The 18,225-nt window shown below is 31.7% G+C and overlaps 2 protein-coding genes and 1 long non-coding RNA gene across 3 annotated transcripts; 1 reads left to right on the top strand and 2 right to left on the bottom strand.

Moving 5' to 3' along the window:
• Positions 1-4,957: 4,957 nt before the first annotated feature.
• Positions 4,958-8,904, bottom strand: LOC145068468 (protein DETOXIFICATION 12-like). The gene is made up of 7 exons (XM_079015436.1): positions 8,570-8,904; positions 6,229-6,773; positions 6,063-6,149; positions 5,915-5,971; positions 5,589-5,827; positions 5,293-5,498; positions 4,958-5,190 (listed from the first exon to the last, which is right to left on the bottom strand). The coding sequence occupies exons 1-7, from the start codon at positions 8,819-8,821 to the stop codon at positions 5,140-5,142; spliced, it is 1,437 nt and encodes a 478-aa protein (XP_078871562.1). The 5' UTR covers positions 8,822-8,904; the 3' UTR covers positions 4,958-5,139.
• A 3,022-nt stretch (positions 8,905-11,926) lies between these two features.
• On the bottom strand, positions 11,927-13,151 carry LOC145071436 (uncharacterized). The gene is made up of 3 exons (XR_013690458.1): positions 12,763-13,151; positions 12,601-12,669; positions 11,927-12,443 (listed from the first exon to the last, which is right to left on the bottom strand). It is a non-coding gene; the product is annotated as an uncharacterized LOC145071436 (long non-coding RNA).
• Positions 13,152-14,372: 1,221 nt separating this feature from the next.
• LOC145070755 (protein DETOXIFICATION 16-like) lies at positions 14,373-16,736 on the top strand. Its single transcript, XM_079017714.1, has 8 exons — positions 14,373-14,669; positions 14,777-15,321; positions 15,447-15,533; positions 15,730-15,786; positions 15,874-16,112; positions 16,185-16,303; positions 16,388-16,474; positions 16,575-16,736. Exons 1-8 carry the CDS (start codon positions 14,409-14,411, stop codon positions 16,626-16,628), a joined length of 1,449 nt encoding a protein of 482 aa, XP_078873840.1. The 5' UTR covers positions 14,373-14,408; the 3' UTR covers positions 16,629-16,736.
• Positions 16,737-18,225: the final 1,489 nt, after the last annotated feature.

Consider the following 18,225-nt stretch of genomic DNA (forward strand, 5'->3'; position numbering starts at 1 on the left):
TACATTTAGCATGAGCATGAACAAAAAAATATTAATAACTTGGCGATGATCACAAATATAGGCTTGGTGTATGCTTTTGAATGACAAGGTTTCTTTTCAGATGCAATGACCACAATATGCGGATTTACAAATCAAATGGTATTCTACATCTGAAATTCGTAATTTGATTTTATTAATTTGATAAATTATTTTTTTTAATTACAATTATATTATGCTAGCTATGCATGTGCGAGTTCTCAATAGATATGGCTCCCAACTTCTTGGAGCCAATGGCAGTGATAATGACCCACTTGTAAGTTTTAATCAATTTTCTTTTATATCTTTTTTATTTATATTATTTTATTCTTTTTACCAATATAATCACTGTATGTTTTTTTATTTATAATAAAAATGTATATACTTTTACTTACCCATAATGGCAACATACTTCCATTTTGACTGATAATAGCAATATGTAACCCAAATAGCAACATATTTATATTTCTTTACATTATATGATACACTTACAAATAGGGCTAGCTTATATATTTCATCAATTGAACATTTAATTTTCCCTAACGATTTTGAAAAAAATTAAAATTGGACTTTACTTATATATTTCTAGATGGAATTTTAGATCTTTTGATTTTTAAAACTGTCATTTTATAATCAATTTTTTAAGGAAAACATCTTTCATTTTCAAGAATAATGCTTTGGCATTTATATGTGGTTTGATTTTAACAATTTGGTTAAGTTCTTTAGCTTGTGGTGGAACACGACAATGGCATCTCAACATGGAAAGGGATTCTTAACGCATGCATTTTTTAAATTCTTTAATTCTTTCATGTTGAAAATATTTTGAATTTCTTATTAATATCCCACATTAATCTTTGCTTTTTCATTATTTTGGGTGGGTGTTGGAGGAAAATGTGCGATTAACAACTAATAATTAATGATGTTCTTAGTTGACTTCAAATTAGTTTTAACGTGTTTTATCATATTGTTTTGTACCTTGTATTTATTTCCGAGTTTTCAATGTATTTTTATTAATTGATGTGTTTTATATCTTTTTATAAGGAATGTTATTTGTTCCGAACCAGAATTAAATTACATTAACTACTTTAGGCCTTAACGTGTAATGAATTAAATTACATTAACTACTTTTTTTAAACAACGATAAACTTTATGACAATAAAAATAGCAAAATCATAGTATTTTAATGAGTATCTACTAATTGTTCCGAACCAGATATTTTATGCAACAATTTCACTAAAAATATAAATATTTTAATAAAACGAAGATGTTAAAAGTGAGTTTTTTCATTAGTAAAATGTGACAAAAATCTACTCTTCTTTAACCATTTCATGTTTATAACTAAAAGTCGTCACTAACATTATCTTTTTGGGAGTTGTTATAAATTAATGATACAAATGGGTACCATTATTTTTTTGTGAGTCATTATAAATTAGTGAAAACAAATGGGCATTAAAACTCAATAAAAATAATTAATCTTTTAACAAAAACCTACTTAATAATTTAATAAAATATTATACGAACGAATATTGCAATCCGGTTCTTAGTGGATGCAAAAAACAAATTACAAAAAAAAAAAAAAAAAAAAAAAAAAAAAAACAAGAATTTAATGGAAGCTCACGTCTCAGGAAGGAAGTTACACCCTGTTCCCGAGTTCAACTTAAAAAGAGAAAAGAAAGGAAATGGGAGGAAGTGAGAGGAAAGTAAGAGAAATTGGTGCTTCTGAGTTTCATTAAAGGAAAGAAGTGGAAGGAAATGGAAGGATCGCTTTCTCTCCTAACTTTCCTTCCGATTTGGGAGGATTTGAAAAGAAAGAACAAAATGTTTAACTTTCTTTCCATTTTTCTCCAACTCGGGAGCACAAAAGACAAATTTATTTTCCTTTCTTTTATCTTCTTTTCTCTCGTTACTTTCTTTTCTCTTCTCTTCTTTGCTTTGCTACAACTCGGGAGCGGGGAGTTAAGGATTGGGTGGAGCACAAAAGCAACGAAAGCTCTCTAGGGTTCGATCGATCAACCCTTCTCTGCTCAAATCGATCTTTGACCATGTTTGTGGGTTCTATTGTAATTTTGACTAAATTGCCCCTACAAACTCTTGTATTTGTCTGTGGTCAAGGGTATAAATGTTATTGATTCTTCACTACTGGGTTTGAACCCTAAGCTAGATGGTGAACGATTGATTACAGTTATTCCTCCATAAGACATTAAAAATCGATTTAGCAGTTTATATAGCATGAATGTTTATACTTTACTCCTGGTTGTGTGCAAAGTGGTAGTAAAGTCTCCTAGAAGATGCCAAATAAATAACTAGAAGAGCTTGCGAAAAGGTATAGGAAAATGTTGTGTCTTGGTTACTACAATGTATCTTCGACTCCTCATGTGTCTAATATATTAAAGAAAATGATAATATATTTTTTAAAGGCTTTTGACTCGATAAAGAAATCTCTGCCTAAAAAAATCAGATGATGCAAAACGATTGGAAAAAGAAGTAACACTAAATAAATTCATTCACTATTTAAAAAAATGAAATTTATAGTTATTGTGGTTATATTGGTTGATTTCTGTTCATGTTTTCAGGTTGAAGAATTGACTAAAAAGTTTACAAATTCAGCCGAAGATATATGAAAAGCTAAGGAAAATGCAATCACATAGTGTAGAAAGAACAAATTATTTGTCTAATCTTTGATGTTACGTTTGAGGGGAGTTTCACATAATTTAAGGATTGAAGCATAAATTTAGGGGGTTCCATACAAACAATGGTTTTGGTATTTTTGTGGGAATTGTATGTTTGGTGTGTCGAAGTGTAACATCCGGACTTTCGGGTTCATCAATGTATGTTTAATTTTTGGAAGAATTATGGAGTGGCTCGGCGAGTTGTGAGTCCAACTCGTCGAGTAGAGTCGAGTTGTCCGCGTGACTTTAATGAGTGGACTCGACGAGTCAGAGAGCCGACTCGCCGAGTAGACGTTGGGATGAGAAACCCTGAATCCCCGGGTTTGGGGCCTATTTAGAGGCACTTATAGCCTCATTTGCGGCTATACTTTCCTGAGAGAAACCCAAATTGCCCTTTTAGCTTATATATATATATATATATATATATATATATATATATATATATATATATAGAGAGAGAGAGAGAGAGAGAGTGTGTGTGTGTGTGTGTGAGAGAGAGAGAGAGTGAGCTAACCTTGAGTATTTTGGTGTATCTTTGGAAGAGAAGAGAAGGATTTCAAGCAAGGAGCAAGAGGCGGTTGCTAGATCTGTTGCTATTCATCCAAGAGCTCTTGTTAAAGGTATAAAGTTCGAACCTTTCCCATTTGTTTGGATAGATCTCATATTTTTGGAGATTAGGGCTTCTTTTCTATATATTATTGGGACTTTGAGGGTATTGAGTTCATATGGAGGTTTGGACTTCAGATCTGGACCTTATGAGGTCCCTAGCATCCAAAAGTCTCTGCTTTATTCAGCCTTAGTGAAACTCTTTAGTGAAAAACCCTTATTAGAGCATCTTCTTGGCATTTCAAGCTCTAAGTGCCATGCATGGACGTAAAGTATGTGATTTTACGTGATAAATGAGCCGTGAGAGTGTAGATCTAGAGTTTGGGAAAGTTTTCTACCTTAAAATCGTTTGATTGGGGAAAGAGTCTGAATGGACTCACCGAGTCGAGGAGCCGACTCGACGAGTCAGTTAGGGTTTGTTCTGATGTTCACGCCCATGCAATAACTCGACGAGCTGAGTCAACCTTCACGAGACTTATCCACATTTAGGATCCATTTGAGTTGCTCCTATTTGCTCCCTCTTCGGATTGGCCTTCTCCACATTTATCTCCACAAACCATCATAAAACCAATCACATACCAGACGATTAGGATGACTATCAATCATATATAATAGATCATATCTATAAGCAAAAGGTTGGTGACCCACCCCAAATATTGGTCAAAAAACGAATAGAAATTCCCCTACCCAATTGTTTTTTCCATTGTAGACATTCGAACGATATTATTATCATGGAACTTCCAAATAGAGCCTACTAATTTAGCCCATACATCATTCGTAAACGCAACCACCATTAGATACATCCAACCCCACCATATTGTCATGGATAGTCTTACCCAACCTATGTATGGTTCGATCTTAAGCTGCCATCACCATTTCTGAAGTAGAGCATAACTAGTAATGTTGATCAATAGAGCTAATAATACATTGAATTACATCAGTTACATAGATTATCATTTTTCCTTTTCTTTCTTCGATAACATATGCTTATGTGTACGGTGTTTTCTAGCCATATCAATAAAAAAAGGAAACGACATCCCCAACAAAAATATATTACATTATAAAATTACTATTTTAGCAGTCATTTCTTATAGTCAATATAACTCTATTTTTAGTTTTTTACTACTAAAATAATTCTCCTAAAGTTATTTTTTTTTCAAATAATATACACTATACTTCTCCTAATATTATTTATTTTTAAATAATATACATTGCTCATCAAAATATCATTGTATTAGTTTATCTGTAAAAATACGGATGTTACAAAGAAGTTGAGCTCATGATAGATGTTACTTGGAGCATAATGTTGAGTGCGATTTCAAATGATGCTCCAACTTCTACCTTGACTGACCCTTTTAACAGCCTATGGCATAAATTTTATAACAAGTCTTTCGTAAATGGTTTAGTCTTAACCATATATTGTTAAGATAACTAGTAACAAATGAAACGAAACTTACTTAGGTCTCGGCTGTTGTGAGTTGTCACTATTTCTTTTAGGTAAAAAAAAATATTTAATAATTCTTTTAATTAATATAATTATTGACAATTATTACTATAGTCAAAAATATATATTTATTTATATGATTCAAAAAAACATATAAAATGAATATATTATGAAACTTACTTACAAAATCTTTCAAATGACATGATAATTTTGTCATCGGTAATCAAACAAAACTTTTAACTCTTTTATCTTGAAATTTTAGCAAAAAGATATTACAAAACAAACCGATATAGTAATAAAAGACAAACATCAAAACCCTTTAAACTACACATACGAAGTGTTGTATGTTACAACAAAAATCAAAATTATACCGAACATTCTAACCAAAGTAACCTTAACCGTAAATCAACCTAATCTATTTTCTTCCTCGATAAATCTCTCCCTCGCCTTGATTGCCTGCACCATAATTATTAATAAAACGAAAATCTCAGCTATTTTTTTTTATATACAGTTGAATACATACGTAGTATCATATACTAAGTGAAAGAAAAAGTATACCTGTTTTTCATAATTTGTACAAATTGTTACTACCGCAAGAAGAGTAACTTGTATGGTGGCCCCCACTAGTATTCCAATCCACAGCCCTTCTCCTCTTAAGGAGGTGCAAAATCCCAACAAAGCAGCAACCGGGATCCCAAAAAGATAAAAAGCTGCAAGATTCACGTACGCCCCTAGATGCTGCCACCCCACACCCCTAGCAACACCTGCCACGTCATCAACATCAACAATTAACACTCCCTCATTTTCACATACATGGTAGATGAGAGAGAGAGAGAATGGAGTAGAAGTAGAACCTGAAAGTGTTCCTTGTAGACTATCCATTATGATGTTTAAGCAAAGAAGAGGGGCCATTTTTGTAACATAGTCGACGACTTCTTTTTCGTTAGTGAAAATGTATCCGAAGACATTTCTGCTGGCAAAAACAGTTGAGCTGACTATTGTTGTTTCAACAACTGCAAGGGCCATGATCGCTTTCACTGCCACGCGGGCCCCTTTTGGATTCCCTGCTCCCAGTTCATTTGACACTCTTGTGCTGGAAAAAATAAAAATGACAGAACAGAAATGGAATTAGGTTTTGTTTTAGACTTATATAGATAGATTCAAGATAAAGAAAGGGTACCTAACGCCTGCAGCAAATCCATATGGTATAGCATACAGTGTAGCAATAGTATTGAGACTGTTGATAAAATCCCACAAAAACAAACATCATTAGCTTAATTATTTCTGTCTCAAAACATCAATATATTATAAACATACACCATACATACCAAACAGAAAGAACCGAAGTCTCAAGCTCTGGATTTGGCAAAAGCCCAGACAATAAAATCAGAAACTCATATGACCACCATTCCAAGCTGCAAAATTTAAATCATTTTTTTTTAAAATGGGAACATATAATGCCAATATATTTAATGTAAGGAAAGAGAATATTACCAAATCATGACAGCTGATGGGATAGCAAAACCGAAAAACTGTCTAATCCCATGAAAGACTTCCCATGAGATTGGAGAACGTGTTTTTGCACATGAAGGGGAGTAAATCATGTAAAACACAAGGAAAATAGCATTTAACCACATGGAAACACCCATGGATACTGCACCTCCAATGTTCCCTAATCCGGTTTTATACACAAGGGTCCAACAAAGAGGGATGTGAAGGCATAAAGCAAGTATTGAACTAATAAGCATGGGAAACAGCATGCTTTGCATTTGGAAAAATCTAACAAGTGGTTGAAGAATTGCTGAAGCAAATAGTGCGGGAATAAGCCATGTGATGAATTTTCCAGCTTCTTGTGAGATTGAAGGGCTTTGACCAATAAAAAGGAGTAAATTTCCGGTGTATTTCCAGAAGATGGAAAGAGGAATGCATACGATTATTAGAGAGAAAATGGCAGTGTAAGTTAGGGTTCCGATTTTTTTGTATTGTTGAGCTCCGAATGCTTGTCCACATAAAGTTTCCAAAGCACTAGACATACCTAACTGTTGAACAAATTTAAAAAAAAAAAAAAAAAAAAGTTAGATTAAACATTAAGAATTTCATTTGCATAATATGGAAGATCAAGGATCGAATTTCATGTGGGTGTGGGTCATACATCATCCATCACTATCAATTTTCATTGGACATTACAAATCAATTTACTAGTGGCCAAAAACTGTGTACATCGCAGTAAATTTTTATAAAAGTTGTGCAGTAGACATTGACTCTGATTGGGTTGTGTTGACTATTTAATATGGAAAAGGACAACAGCATCATGACATACAAAGAAATTAATTTCCAAGAAAAAACAGAGGCAAATATTTGTCAACAAGTGAGTGGGCAATCCAAACTTGACTACTTCTTCTTTTAAACACAATACTTTATAGTTTTCTGAAATGCTATCTAAGTTGTTGAATATTAATCACAAAAACATTTGAAAAGCCCAAATTGAATAGCATTAGTTATATGTATTTATATTTTATACCAATAAAAAAGTACGCTTTCCCTTTCAAGATGACAATCACATGGAAAAACGTAAGCACCAAGTTCAAACCCCCAGTAAATGATATAATTACAGCCATCCGATGATATGCATATGCAGACAATATTTTTGTACAGAGGTTGATATAATAAGTTAATAACAGCTATTTTAAAATTCACATAAGGTCCTTAAAATTCACAACTTCAAGGCAACTGTTATTCCCTCTGACTTTAAGATCTGGAATGACATGGAAGACAATCTTTTATGTAAATATTAATCAAACGATTCTTTGTTCAATCTTTACAGAAGAACAATAATTAGGAGAAATCATATTTATCTTTACTCTAAACTGTAAGCTTTTCTTTTGGGATTAAGAAAAACTGTAAATCAACTTCTTAGGAAGAGCAGAATGAGTGTTATAGGGTGTTGAGCATTAAAAGTCACTCTGTAGTGCCAATAACAGCAATGAAATATCTCTATAACACACACACACAAGGAATATTCAAACTTACAACTTCAGTAGTTCAAAGAACATTTTGTTTCTATTAAATCAGAGAGATGAATGGAGCAACAACGAACCATGATAACATAACAAGGGTTTATTCTAGAATGAAAAGGGCGTATTTAGATTTATTTCTGATATTTTCAATCGTTGCTAAGTAGAACTAAATGAAAGGAATAGTACAATGTTAGGTTTATCATCACGTTGTTCTTGCTCCATCCTTCGTCACTACATATCATTGCAATAAATTTCTGAAAGATATCATTAACTAAATGGTCCATCCCCTTATCTAATTGAAAACAGAAACATGACACTTGAACCGTATAACAACAGATTCTAGTGCTTTTCCGGAAACTTGTCAACAACTTTACCCTGTTCATACTTAACGTTTTCTAATCATCATGTTTTTTTTCTGAAAAAGTCTAAAACCCTAAAATTTATCCCTCTGTTACTTGTTTTTATCAACTTGTGGAAAGGCATCACTACTCTAGATTGTCCGCACTATTCAAACAAGGAAACCACACTTTGATGTTGTTCTGCCGCATCTAATCGATTTCGAATCCAAAATCAGCATAGATGTAAAATGTTTTATCACCAATGTTAGTTATATGGAGTTCGAAAAGCAACCGGAAGTTGAAACCAAGTAGAAGGAGTATCAAGAGGCAAATTAATTACGACTTACATAATTCAAACTCAACAACTACAAATTTAGACACAAATCAACATATACAACAAATGTGTGTGCATAGGTATATAGATTATAGACATGTATATATACATAGAGAGAGAGAGAGAGAGAGAGAGAGAGGACTAACGATTAAGCTGAATCCGGTGACGCTGGAGAGGGAGATAGCAATGGAAGTACTAGAAAGAGAAAGTTCGCCGAGATGACCAACCATCATGACGGTGATAACCTGCAACAAGTACTGCGACAGAGTCACCGCAACCATCGGACCTGCTATAAATCCTAACTTCTTCATCTCGTCCGCCAACATCCGCCATGTTATTCCGTCAACTGTCTCTTTGACGATCAATCCTTCTTCCATGTCGTCTCTCCCCGTCGCCATCTCCGATGGGCAAACGGAAAGAGAGAGTTATCGCTGCGATTGTGGAGGTAAAATGTTATGAGAGGAGGGGAGTTTGTTACAACGATAGGATTGTTTATAGCGCGCGATTGAGGGCGTTTTTGTAATTTCACTTAAAAAAGACCCCTTCTCAAACGGGTTCTCTCGTCACAACCATCACGGAGACAGCTTTTTGTCGTTTTGATAAGAATGAAATGAATGAAAACAACATATTTCTCTTTTTATTATTATTGAAAACCCGGGGACGTACGGTGTTAATGTTAAATAAAATTAAAACTTAATTATGTAATAAATAATATATTATTAAGTTAGAAAATCTATATAGTATTTTGAAATAACTTTTTTATTTGTAAGTATTTAGTTACACAATAAATTGTAACTATTTAACTACAAATGAAGATTTTTAAAACCTTACTTTTTACTTCTTGTTAATCGTTCATGGTGATTGCACGTTAGATTAATATAAATTGTTGTTGTTTTCATCTACTTTTTTTTAAAACTTTACATTGATTTACTGTGTCGTGTGTTTATTTTTTAGGCTTACTAACTATAACATTGAAATCCGTTCAATGTTACTGTTTTTCTTAGAAATATGTTCTCTATTTTTAGTAAATTTGTAAACTTTCAGAATTTAATCACAAATGTAAATCCACATATTTTATAAAAGTCATTACTTTATATAATGCAACATAATTTTTTGGGTAAAGTGAATATACCTAACAACCTTATATAAGCTTAGGTACCTAACCTCATCAAATTACATCATTTTGCATTAAACTTTTATTGCAATCATCTAAGGTTCTTAAATTTCATCCCTAAACTTGATTTACTTCAAAAAAAAAAATTGGAAATTCATCATTATATTTCTCCTATATCCTTTCATTTGTAGCGGTAGGATATGAAGCCCATCAGGTGGTATTCTATAGAAAGACGTGATGTAAAAGAAAGATATTGGTGAAAGTCCAATGATTTTGAAAGTAACCAAGTTACGGGGTTGAAGTTTAAGAACCTTAGGCAATTACAATGTAAATATGATACAAATCGATGTAGTATTATGGAGTTAGATACGTAAGCTTATATAAGTTTGTTAGGTATATTCACTTTACCCAATTTTAAATAACTATCAAAAAACCCAAAACAACATCGGAATTGATTTGATACAAAACAAACAATATATGTATGTAATGAAATTAATATAAAAAAAATACAATACATAATTATAAATAAATAAATTATTATGATGGATGAAATGTGCTTTGCTAAATAATTTTGAAACTTTTAGTTTATTAATATTGTTATCTAGATAGATATAAAAGAAGACATGAAATTATTCTTTGACACATTTTATTGAACACCTATGGTGCATTGTTTTATCACTCCATGTAAAAAATAAAAAATGAATGTTATACCCCTGCCACATATTACAACATCTATCCAGACACAACTTTTGTCAAAATTATCCTATTATACTCCTTTTCTTGTATGCTTAACGAATTCCATTAATGATACAAAAGTAATGAAGTTTTATATTGAAATATAATAATAAGCAATTTATAAGGGTTAAATATAAAATACAAATACTGATATAATAGCATGTAACTACATGACGTATTAAACTCACTTGAAGTTAATATTAAATGATTCTTATTCTCTTAGCATGCCATATGTATATTCACATCCTTTACATATAGAAAAAAGAGCATTTAATCGTTATTTTTTTTTTTAAAAAAAAATTGAACATGGAAATTGGTAAAATTACCATTAGTATTAATATAATTTTGAATGACAAATATGATTCCTCATAGCGCACATCTATTTTCTATAAAAATTCAGTCAAATCATGTTGTAATTGATCTTAAATGCATCTAATGGCTACCATCTTTCAAACAATAAAATTACCCAAAATGAAGGCCCAAAAGTCATTCCAAGTTGATTTGCCTTCGTCTTCTCGTGGCTTATTCTTCATCAGTTCATCCTGATTAACATTAAGTATTTTATGAGGCATCTCATTCCTACATATCTTGGCAAGTAGCTTCATTATAGTTTTGTATGGTGGTGGGCCCTGAAACTTGTGGGTGCATATATCTCTTACTTGAACGATATCCACTTCCCCTCATGTTTTGTCCAACATTGAAATCCTTTTTAGTTTTAGTCCTCATTTCAAGGCTCTGTATCCATTTTGGTCCTTATTTCAATTCAAGGTTTCAAGAACCAAAATTGATAAGAAAGTTTTCAACCAAAACTGAAACAGGTTCAACGTTAGAGTAAACATGGTAAGAACGAAAAGCACATGAACCATCTTTGTATTTTACACTTAAACATAAGTGTTAAAAGATTTAGAATAGTAACTTACCCAAATGATGTTCCTCTTCCTAAAGTCATTAATACAATTCAGACTTATATTAAACCACAAACCCATCAAGTGAATTCATAAGAAACACCTCATCAGCTGTAATTATACATCTAATCTGCTTAAGACTAACAACAATAGCCTTCTCGTGTCCTAAAATTATGGCAAAGAATAATGTCTCATTATAGTAGCTTTATCTAATTCCATAACTTTTGAGATGCCATTTTGCTTAATTTTAATCCAAGAACAGTTTCCATAAGCATGACCTCATTTTTTAACCCTGGAAAACCATGCCCTATGAAGTTTTGGCCCCCACGGTTAATAAGGTTGAATCTTGAGTTATATCCATTGGAATTGGCAGATTCAATGACTTTATTGGGTTGAAGAAATGGTCCTGTGATTCTTCCATTTTGGCCACTTTTATTGACTTTGAAATTTGATGAAAGAATTATGGAGTAATATGATGTCTGCATCAATGTGGAATCAATGTCACCTACACTCCACCTAGCATCCTGTTAATAAGATCTACAAGTAATCTTAATACCCACTGAAAAAAAAAGTTTAATTTCACAAAACACTATTGTGTAAATGTAAATAATGTATTTTGAAGATAAGGTTAAGGATTCTGTTAAACCCCATCACCAAACGAATGGTTAAAGGTTTAAGAAATAAAATTTGGTCTAATTGCAAAGAAATATGTGAGCACAATATTAATTTTTTTAAATAAGGGTTAGGAGTTATAATACAAAATTATGATGTATTGAGAATGATTTAGAGAGTTTATAGTGTGTATACATGTCGTTGACCATCCAAAAAGTATCCTTTTACTTTTTTCTCAAATAGAAACACATCATTATTACTCCAAGTGATTAGAAACACATCATGCCCTTTACAATACCTATCAGATTATAATCCACTGTTTAAAGCCATTAAAAACCTTAAGTTTTTATAGGATTTGGATAATCCACTATTTCTCGTTGATTGTGAAAGCATAATTGTAGCCATTACTTTCTTTTGGACTTGAATGCTTCATAATTGTAGCCATCACTTTCTTTTGGACTTGAAAGCATAATCCACTGTTTCAAAGTTGTTCTTGGTGTGCGTACAGAGAGAATACAATTAAAAAACATCTTATTAACCTATTGATCAAAATAATGGCAACAATCACATACCTATGTTGTTTTGTTAAGCAACGGTCCATGTTTCAAATGCAAAAAAATAGGTGAGATTTATCAACTCAACCCAAACTGTGACCTAACGGCAAACAAAATTAAAAAGTTACAGAACTGAAAACACCCATCAAACAACAACCAAAATATTGACAAGTAACATAATTGTTAAATTAATTAAATGAGAAACCTGAATCTTCATAATATTTAAGGTATTTCAAATGGATTTCTAAACAAATTACCTGTCATCTCTGCGGTAGGGTAGTTCTCCTTCAAATCTCATATTATCGTTCAAACACTCATATTGAATCCTAAAATCATAGACATATATTGTAGAGAAATATGAAGGTGGCAACTTCGTTGTCAACAAATCAAAGATTAGGTTTCAAGAAATAGATTCGTACCTCCCTATTAAACCCAATGAGGGACACATAGTGTCACGATTGAGTCACTGAGAGAGAAAAGATGTAGACGATGGACATTTGGGCGTCTGGGAAATGACGTATCAACAATCAGATGGATGGTGACGGTGACTGGACGCATACTAAGATGAGAGACATGCGGGTGAATTCTAAGTGAAATGAGAGATACTAAGGTGAAGGAGATGATTAACTTTATTGGATATGAATGTGCGTTCTAGGTATATATGAAATCGACAAAAGGCCGATTCAAATTTGGAGATTGAATCTTGATTAATGGTATTAAGGTGTGGATTTATTGATGATTGATTGATTGTTGATTTCTTGCTATTAGTGAATGAAATTTCAATTGTAGGAATCAGTAACAAAATCAAGATAAGATTTTAGAAAATTCCGGATTTCATGCACTGAAAAGAAGGAATACAGTATCTGCTTGAAGGGCAATTTCGGAACTTCATTTAGAGAATGTGGGCGGGAAAACACGATGGGAGGGGCTATGTGACTGCCACGTGTCGAGATTCTACTTATTTATTAGATTAAGGGATTTTATTTGTTTATCTAACTTATTTAATCACTTTTAGGTTTGTTTGTTTTGTTTTTTATTTAGTTCTAGAGAATGCAAACAAAAAATTATAAAAAGTATTTTCAAAGGAGTTTAATTATTATGGATGCAAAAGAAGGCGGACATACAACTTATAAAGATTATTGTTTTTGTAGTGATGAAGTGTTCGAGATTGAGTTTGAGTTTGAAAACAAAACATTTTTTGGTAAAAATACGATGATTGCTTTTTAGCTTCTAAAGATTAATTGTCTATGTAGAGACTAGAGAGGGAATGTTTGATTTGAGGTTGAAAAAGAAAATAGTAAAAATGCTTATTAGTTTATAGGGGAAAGAAATTCCTAAAAATGTTTAGATGAGATTATGTTAGTGACAAAAAGTCGAACATACAATTTATAAAAAATAATGTGTTTGTAGTTAGTGAAATCATATATTTTCATTTTGTATCTTTTGTTTTATAAATTATATGGAATATCTCAATAAAAACATACGTTTAAACAGGTAAAATTTTAATAAATGAATCTTTTAATTAAATGAAGGTTTTATTATTTTATTAATAATAAGAAGAAGAAATTTTAATAAATGAATTTTTTTAATTAAATTAAATTTTTATTATTTTATTAATAATAAGATGAAGAAGTTACAACTCAATAAAAAATCATTTCGGTATATAACTTATTTTCTAATCCTTTGACAAATCTGGAAATAAAAAGAATTCAAATTTCATTACTCTTGACGAACCAAACACATAATTGATTCCAACTCATTTAGTTTCTATTTTTTTACCGATTTAATTTCTTCCAAAAACATTATATTATTAGGGTTAAACTAAAAATAAAGTAAAAATGAAGTCCACAAGGAAGGCTAAGTAAACATCAAAGTAAGGAATATAATAAGATAAACCAAAAGGAACAACAAAGAGTCCAATAGTTACAAGACAAAATGATGGAGAAACATATCAATAATCCAAAAAAAAGTGCGACCCACATCCCCAATTCCTAATTCATGTAACTTATTATTCTCCAATAATTATTTAACTCCTTCCACAAAGCAAACGAGCACATAACCAAAAATGAAAGAAGAAAAAGTAATTCAAGATCCATTAATCCAAAGGCAACATGAAGAAGAAGAAGAAGAGTTAGGTTTAAGAAGACAAGTATACGATGAAGTAAAGAAGCAAATAGGATTATCATGTCCATTGATAGCAGTAAGCTTGTTGCAGTATTGTCTTGAAGTGATTTCAATCATGTTTGTTGGTCATCTTGGACAACTCCCTCTCTCCAGTGCTTCCATGGCTACATCTTTTGCTTCCTTCACTGGTTTTAGTGTCTTGGTGAAACTACTCATTAATCACTATCTCATCTCCTTGTTTCGACTTCAATCCAAAATGATCAAATATTTAAACAAATTATTGACTCAATTTTTTTACCTTTTTTTTAGTTAGGAATGGGAAGTGCATTAGAGACACTATGTGGACAATCCTATGGAGCTAAACAATACCACATGCTTGGGATTCAAATGCAAAGAGCAATGTTGACTCTCACAACCCTAAGCATTCCACTTGCATTTATCTGGTTCTACACTCCAACAATCTTCATAGCTTTAGGTCAAGATCAAGAAATATCAAATGGGGCTGGAACTTTTATTCGTTGGATGATTCCTAGTTTATTTGCATATGCTCTTCTTCAATGTTTAAATAAGTTTCTTCAAACACAAAATATTGTGGTTCCTATGATGATAAGTTCAGGGATCACAGCTTTATTACATACACTTTTGTGTTGGGTTCTTGTTTTTAAATTAGGGTTTGGAATCAAAGGGGCTGCATTGGCTAATACAATATCGAATTGGGTGAACGTGTTTTTTTTGGGATTTTATGTCAAGTTTTCTAATGCTTGTTTACACACTTGGACTGGTTTTTCAAAAGAAGCTTTCCATGATGTTCTTAGCTTCATGAAACTTGCTGTTCCTTCTGCTCTTATGATTTGGTATGTTTATAGATATAGCAATGTAATTTATATTTTTTTCTTAACCTATAATATAAATATACTTACATTTAGCAATAAACTTATTTACATTTTCTTTATATAAATTTGACAATCGTGTTTTACAGCCTTGAATATTGGACATTTGATATGGTAGTTTTGTTATCTGGTCTTCTCCCAAACCCGAAGTTAGAGACATCTGTATTATCAATCAGGTTGGTTTTTCTCATTATAAAATTCTTTGCAATTAGATTAAGATTGAGTTTATGTTTGTTTTTTGGTTTTTTATTTTGGTTAATGTCATTATAGGATAACGAAATGTTCCATTTATTTTTTTAACAATGGTGTTTTGTAAAAAAAATAAATACTTAGTTACCCATTTATGACATTAACATTTTTTTATTTTGGCAGCCTTAACACGTGTTGGATGGTGTATATGATTTCTGTTGGCCTTGGTGGAGCAATAAGGTTTGTAATTTGTAACATTTATAATTTTAATTTAATATATACTTTTATACTATTATATTATTATGTAACATTTGGTTATTATTGTAGTACAAGAGTTTCAAATGAATTAGGGGCATCAAGACCTAAAGCGGCACGTTTGGCTGTTTGTGTTGTGGTTGTAATAGCAATTTTGGAGGGTTTAATAGTAGGAACTATTACTATTTTAGTACGAAATGTTTGGGGGAAATTATATAGCAATGATGACGAAGTTATTAAATATGTTGCAAAAATGATGCCACTACTTGCATTATCAGATTTCTTAGATGGATTTCAATGCGTTCTTTCAGGTATGAATGATTAGTGATAAGTAAGGAAGTAACACATTATTTAATTTTTTTTTTTATTTTCTTGAAAATTAGGTGCTGCTAGAGGATGTGGGTGGCAAAATGTGTGTGCAATTATCAATCTTGGAGCATATTATGTTGTGGGAATTCCTTGTGCATTGCTATTTGCTTTTGTTCTTCATGTTGGAGGCATGGTGAGATTTTGGTACCTTATTTTGAGTGTAAATTTGAAGTTTATTCATGATATGGTTTTATGAAATGAAGATTTGTGTTTTTAGGGGCTATGGATGGGGATCATTTGTGCACTTTCTGTACAAGTTGTGGCACTTGTTGCAATTAATTTGTCGACCAATTGGAATGATGAGGTACATTGACTTTCTGTTGAAGTTCATCCTGATTATTGTGGCTTATGTAGTAGTGGTACATGTTATTGAATAATGATCTTGATTTTTGAATGTTTTTCAGGCATGGAAAGCTATAAATAGAGTTCAAACAAGTAGAGAGGTAGTGAATGAATGATATTGTCATTTTGTTTTATAGAGTGTGAGGAGAAATTGAAATTGAAAACTAATGATGGATATCAATGTAAATGTAAATATTTTTAGAGGTGATAAAACTTTTTTTTTTCTAAAATCATAAATTTTTTTATGTCTTCTGAAAAAAGATGTCAAAAAAACTTTTTTTTTATGTTTTTTGTATTCTGAAAAACAAAACACTTTTTTCCTCAAATGTGTTTAACCTATAGATATAAAAGGTTAAAAAGACGTTTTGCCAAAAAAAAACAAAAAACAAAAAACAAAACAGAACAAACACCACCATAGTCTTGCTTTTTGTATGCGTTTAACTTTGAAGTCATTCAAAATTTTGTCCCATGATTAGGCACAATATAAAATACATTTTAGATGCAAATATCCTTCGGAATGTTGGAATGTGGGCATAAGAGCCTTTATGACACAATTATGTGCTTAACTTGTAGGGTAACAAACATTTAATAAAAAAAATAGTTGTCTTTTTTAAAAAACCAGATTGCAAAAATAAACGATATTACAAGATTAAATGACATTTTGAGTGATACGGTGATGAAACACAACCGAAACTTATTTATAATTAACATAGAGGTGCAAAAGGACCATTTTGAACCAAAATAGCGAGAATGTCAAAATCGCGATCTTGATTGTCAGATTGTACGATCCTGGATATGAAAAACAATTCGGATCGTATTTGGGATAGGATCACAGGTAAGATCTTAGAATCGAGATCCAATCCGATCCTACCTTCCTTTGATTTTTTTTAAATAAAGTTACCACTTTATGTCTTTTACCTTTTACTAATTTACCGTATATCATTTTGTGCTGTGAGTTGTGACTAATGTTTCGAAGTTTTTATAGTTTTTGAACGGAAAAATTGAATCTTTGAGATATTTTTCATGTTTTAAATTTAAAAGTTAAAATTATGTTTTATTTTATGGGATCATCCGGATTTGATCTTACGATTCCGATCTTACAAACCCAAAAACGATCCTATGTAGGATCCTGACAACCTCACAAAGGCTATAAAAACCCCAATCTTGACAACCTCACAAAAGGCAAGTCTTTAGAAGATTAAAAAGAAAAACCAATGGGTAGCTCTATGAATTGGTTTCTCAAACCGGATCAAATGACTAGAAAGTAAAAACCTACGACCATATAAACCGGCCATAACGGCTTGAGCTAGACTTATTTTCCTAAGAACCGACTCCGGTTCAGTTTTTTGTGTTTTTTTCTCAAACCGGTTTTTTTTTCCTTCACTTCTACCGTTCTACGGTTCTACCTCCACCAAAAACTGTGGGCCTCCATAAATGGGTGCATAATTTTAGTAAAATGTAAAAGGATTTTGGGCCTAATCATTTAAACTATTGCAAACTCGCTGTTACAAAAAAGAGTTTACTTCTAGAAATAGGGTTAACCATTATGAACTAGTTGTCAATGGCCCAATATGCCATCGCAGCGTAATCTTGGCAGATTTATCGGGATTCTAGCTTGCATCTTGTTCCCAGAAAAGTTGATTTATTCATTCAAAAAAATGTAAGTGACTTTTTATTTGTTAAACTTCATGATTACTTACAATCTCTAACTTT

This window comes from Lactuca serriola, chromosome 8 (genome assembly GCF_051521515.1).
Source record: "Lactuca serriola cultivar US96UC23 chromosome 8, Lser_US96UC23_V15, whole genome shotgun sequence".
NCBI classification, from domain to species: domain Eukaryota; kingdom Viridiplantae; phylum Streptophyta; class Magnoliopsida; order Asterales; family Asteraceae; genus Lactuca; species Lactuca serriola.

Coding starts and splice junctions, on each gene's coding strand:
- LOC145068468 (XM_079015436.1), bottom strand. CDS start 8,821: ATGGCGACGGGGAGAGACGACATGGAAGAAGGATTGATCGTCAAAGAG. Junction 5,972..6,062: donor ACTTCGGTTCTTTCTGTTTG/GTATGTATGGTG, acceptor TTTTATCAACAG/TCTCAATACTATTGCTACAC. Junction 5,828..5,914: donor GGATTTGCTGCAGGCGTTAG/GTACCCTTTCTT, acceptor TATTTTTTCCAG/CACAAGAGTGTCAAATGAAC.
- LOC145070755 (XM_079017714.1), top strand. CDS start 14,409: ATGAAAGAAGAAAAAGTAATTCAAGATCCATTAATCCAAAGGCAACAT. Junction 15,534..15,729: donor ACATCTGTATTATCAATCAG/GTTGGTTTTTCT, acceptor TTATTTTGGCAG/CCTTAACACGTGTTGGATGG. Junction 16,475..16,574: donor CGACCAATTGGAATGATGAG/GTACATTGACTT, acceptor AATGTTTTTCAG/GCATGGAAAGCTATAAATAG.